At 47.7% G+C, this 4,238-nt stretch overlaps 1 protein-coding gene across 1 annotated transcript in view; it reads left to right on the forward strand.

The window, feature by feature from the left end:
• The first annotated feature begins 432 nt into the window (after positions 1-432).
• SLC25A28 (solute carrier family 25 (mitochondrial iron transporter), member 28) overlaps positions 433-4,238 on the forward strand; it is a 10,796-nt gene continuing 6,990 nt past the window's right edge. Inside the window, 2 exon segments of the mRNA XM_010859547.1 lie at positions 433-674; positions 676-850. Coding sequence (XP_010857849.1) covers positions 562-674; positions 676-850 — 288 coding nt within the window. The 5' untranslated portion in view covers positions 433-561.

A 4,238-nucleotide genomic window follows, 5' to 3' on the forward strand; every position in this document is an offset into this window, starting at 1 on the left:
CCCCCCAAAGCGATGCAGCCTGCAGCGCAACACATCTCCACCGGCGCCAGTCTGGGGCCCAAATTCCGCCTCGATAGCCCCTGGGCGCTTCGCCCTCTTCCTGTAGCCAATCGGATCCCGACGTGATGCTAGCCAATGGCCGGGGTCAAAGCATCAAGGGTGGTTGAGCCTATCAAAGTTCAGCCTCAAGTTTCTCCCGCCCTCCATAAAAGTCGGAGGGCGGGTTGATCTTACCTGTTAGCCAATCAAGTGGCGAATAAACAAGAAGCTTCCAAGATCAAAGGGGAAGGGGTGGGATCTAAGTGGTAGCAACGCCGCGGGGCGAAGGAATGACAGGCAACTTCACTAATACCACAGACATATTTTTTTACGTAAACTAAGGGGCGGAGCTAACTTGCCGGCTGCACCAATGGCTGACTGAGGGGCGTGTCCTCGGGGCCAAGCGGGAGCCGGAGGCCCCGGGCTCTCTGGGCCGCGCCTGAGGCAGACGCGACGGGGTTGGGGGGCAGCGGCGGCAGTGGCGGCGGTGGCGAGGGTGGGCGCCGCAGCTGGCCCGGGTGGATGGAGTTGGAGGGGCGGGGTGCTGGCGGTGTGGCGGGGGGGCCGGCGGCTGGGCCGGGGCGGAGCCCCGGGGAGTCGGCGCTGCTGGACGGGTGGCTGCAGCGGGGCGTGGCCGGGGGGCCAGCGCGGGGAGGCCGGGGCCTGCAGGCCCCCTGTACGACAGGATCCGGACTCCAGCCCGGACTACGAGGCGCTGCCGGCTGGAGCTACTGTCACCACGCACATGGTGGCGGGGGCCGGGGGAGGGATCCTGGAGCACTGCGTGATGTACCCCGTCGACTGCGTCAAGGTGAGACCTGGACCTGCTCCGAACCCGACCTGGGGCTGACCTGACCCCCTGTGTCATGCCTGGAGCCAGGATCCCAGCCGAGAGCCGGAGCCGACAGGGGTTCCTTTCTGGCTCCTACCACCACCACACTATTCGACCGATACTCCATGCAAGCAAGGTCCCAGCCGGGAATTGATCCCAGTCAGGAACCGGGACCCATTTCTAACCGTCAGTGAGATCTGAATCGGGACTCTGGGAAGAAAATCTGTCAGCCAAAACCCTGGATCCCATCTGGGACTAAACAGGAATAGGGTGGGATGGGAAAGGAACAGGTAAGTGCTACTAACTTCATTAAGGTAACGCTTATTGAAGACCCAGAATAGTATCTTAAAAGTTAGGGATGTTCCGATTGCTTTTACAAACTAATCTTGTGTGTTTACAAGTGACAGGGCGGGAACCAGAGTCTGGAATCTCTCAGCTAGATGAAAGATTTACTTATTAAATCTTAATGAGGGAGTGGAAATCATTGTACAGTCAGAATTCAGAGTTCCTGACTGGAAATAATACGGGAAAGACCATGTTCAGGGAGAAGTTTCAGTTTCCCTGTGCAGCAGGCCTGATACCCCACCTATTTCCTGAACATGAAAATGTAGCTGGGATTGGGGTTGTGTGTGTGCAGGGAGCACATCAGGATGGACCTCATCTTTAGCCACTTGAAGTTGACAAAAAGGGAAAAGTTGCCTATAAGGGAGGCATGACAGTATTGGAAAATAGATGTTAGTGTGAAGAAAGTAGATGTTAGTGTGAAGAAAATGAAATGGGACCAACATGAGGGCATGATTCCTGGGAAAGTGAAAGTAATTTCATCCACACCAAGCAGGCTGTTGAGTGGGTACAAGACTAGGTGGTGACTAGGTGTTTCTGAAGAAAGCTGGGTAACGAGGGAGAATGCTTTGTTCTTTACAGTTCTTATCTTGTGCATTAGCAAAGGAGCCACCACTAAATAAGCTGAGTGAGAAGTAAACTCAAGGGGACTGTTGAAATAAATATACTGACAGAGACTGGTTCTTCCTTTACATGTTCAGAGTAAGAGTCGAAAAATATTCTCACAGCTCTTGGATGTATGTCTTCTTCTCAAACTAGGGAAAAGTTACATGTTCGGGAGGAGAGTATTAACTTGGGAGATGCAAAATCTGTCTCTTCTGCTTCTCCCTGTTTTCCGTACCGTTTCATGTTTTCACTAGTAAGGTGGATGAGGAAGTGGAGAATGTGCTTGTTAAGCTTTGTGAATGACACTGAGCTGGTAGGAGTATTCTCACACACTGCAAGGTAGCTCCTACCAAAGACCATAAAACTGGTAAATGCACTTGACTAAAATGGTTATTAGAATTTTGAACACCCATGTCAATTGTGAGGAACAGAAATAAGTAGTAAAATCCATGAGAGAGGAATAAGAGGATAGCTAATGCTCTGACAATATTGAAATGTCAAACAGATAAGTACAAGTAAAGAAGATTCAGACGTTTATATATATAGGGTCTAGATTGAATGACTGAATTGTTAATGCTGTGTATCCAAAAGTTAACATCTAACTGCAAAGTAACCTCACTATACTTAAACTATGAGTAGAATCTAAGAGTAGATAAGTCTAGGGTGCTATCTTTCAGGATGGGTATCAAATGAAAACCGGATCAAGGAGAGTAATGGCTTGAAAAATACAGTGTAATAATGTGACTGACTTAGAAATATTACCACAGCTATTCAATTTAAGTGTTGTCCCACTACCTTGGGCAGCTACCTCCTTACTCCATATATTTACATAAATACTGTTTTTGTTGTAAACAATCTGTAACTTCCTCTGTTAGAAATGCTTCTAGAAGAGGGGTCCCAGCTTCCAGGCCATGGACTGGTGCTGATCCCGTCGGATCAGCGGCGGCATTAGATTAGAAGTAAAGTACACAATAATGGAATGTGCTCATATCATCCCAAAACACCCTTCCTCTGTGCCGTTCGTGAAAAAAAAAAAAAACCGCCTTCCACGAAACTGGTCCCTGGTGCCAAAAAGGCCGGGGACTGCTGCTCTAGAATACTTGGCTGCGTATCCTTACATGGGGCAAGTCTTTGTCCTCTGACAAGATGGAGTTGATGTTTTAGTCATTGAAGCCATTCAGAATCAACTGTGGTAGTTCAAGTGGGAGATCAAAATGGGTAATGCTGATGGGGGTCAAAGATAAGGTAGGACGGGAAAGCAAGGAGACTGATTTCCTCCTGAGCTGATAAACCCACTGAAGGAACATTTGGAAAGAGAAGTTCCAGAAATGTTTTGCATAAATGCAGCAGCATTGCTGAAATAAGTCACTTGCAACCTTCCAAGGTAACTGTTTTGAAGAACAGTTCTTATTCATTTAGATAAGTGTTGGAATTTTTTTTTTAATTAGTAATACAACATTACAGTCATGCCTCAAAGCACTCCATTAAATAATTATTTCATCTGGAGGAAAAAAAATGCTCAAGAGTTTTCAAAAATACAAAAGCATATTTTAGAAGAATCATTTTCATTTGCCATAGATGCTGGGATTTAAATGACTAGAGGGAAAAACTAGGTGAGACCATTAGGACTCAGGGTCAGTTAATACTGATTATAGCAGTAGATACTGTTGTGCAGACTTGAAAGTAAAATTCAGATCTCTTCCTTCAGAAGGGGCGTCCCAGTTTACTTGTCCTTAGGCAGCCCTTCTTCCTCTTTTACCATAAATAGGTGGCAGAGAGGAAGAGCAGCCCAAAGTACCCTAAGACTAGAGGCAGGTATCTGTGTTGGAGCCTAAAGGGCAATCACAGTGTTTGCCAGTGAAAGCTGACAGTGCCTCTGGCATGCAGGACCGTCCATCCCCAGGCCACTTATCAGGGTCAGTTCAGTTCAGTCACTCAGTTGTGTCCGACTCTTTGCGACCCCATGAACTGCAGCACACCAGGCCTCCCTGTCCATCACCAACTCCCGGAGTCCACCCAAACCCGTATCCATCAAGTCTGTGATGCCATCCAACCATCTCATCCTCTATCGTCCCCTTCTCCTCCTGCCCTCAATCTTTCCCAGCATCAGGGTCTTTTCAAATGAGTCAGCTCTTCACATCAGGTGGCCAAAGTATTGGAGTTTCAGCTTCAACATCAGTCCTTCCAATGAACACCCAGGACTGATCTCCTTTAGGATGGACTGGTTGGATCTCCTTGCAGTCCAAGGGACTCTCAAGAGTCTTCTGTAAAAGCATCAATTCAAATTGATGATCAAAAGCATCAATTCTTCAGCGCTCAGCTTTCTTTATAGTCCAACTCTCATATCCATACATGACCACTAGAAAAACCATAGCCTTGACTAGACAGACCTTTATTGGCAAAGTAATGTCTCTGCTTT

Source organism: Bison bison, unplaced genomic scaffold (genome assembly GCF_000754665.1).
Source record: "Bison bison bison isolate TAMUID 2011002044 unplaced genomic scaffold, Bison_UMD1.0 scf7180017864456, whole genome shotgun sequence".
Taxonomy (NCBI): Eukaryota; Metazoa; Chordata; class Mammalia; order Artiodactyla; family Bovidae; genus Bison; species Bison bison.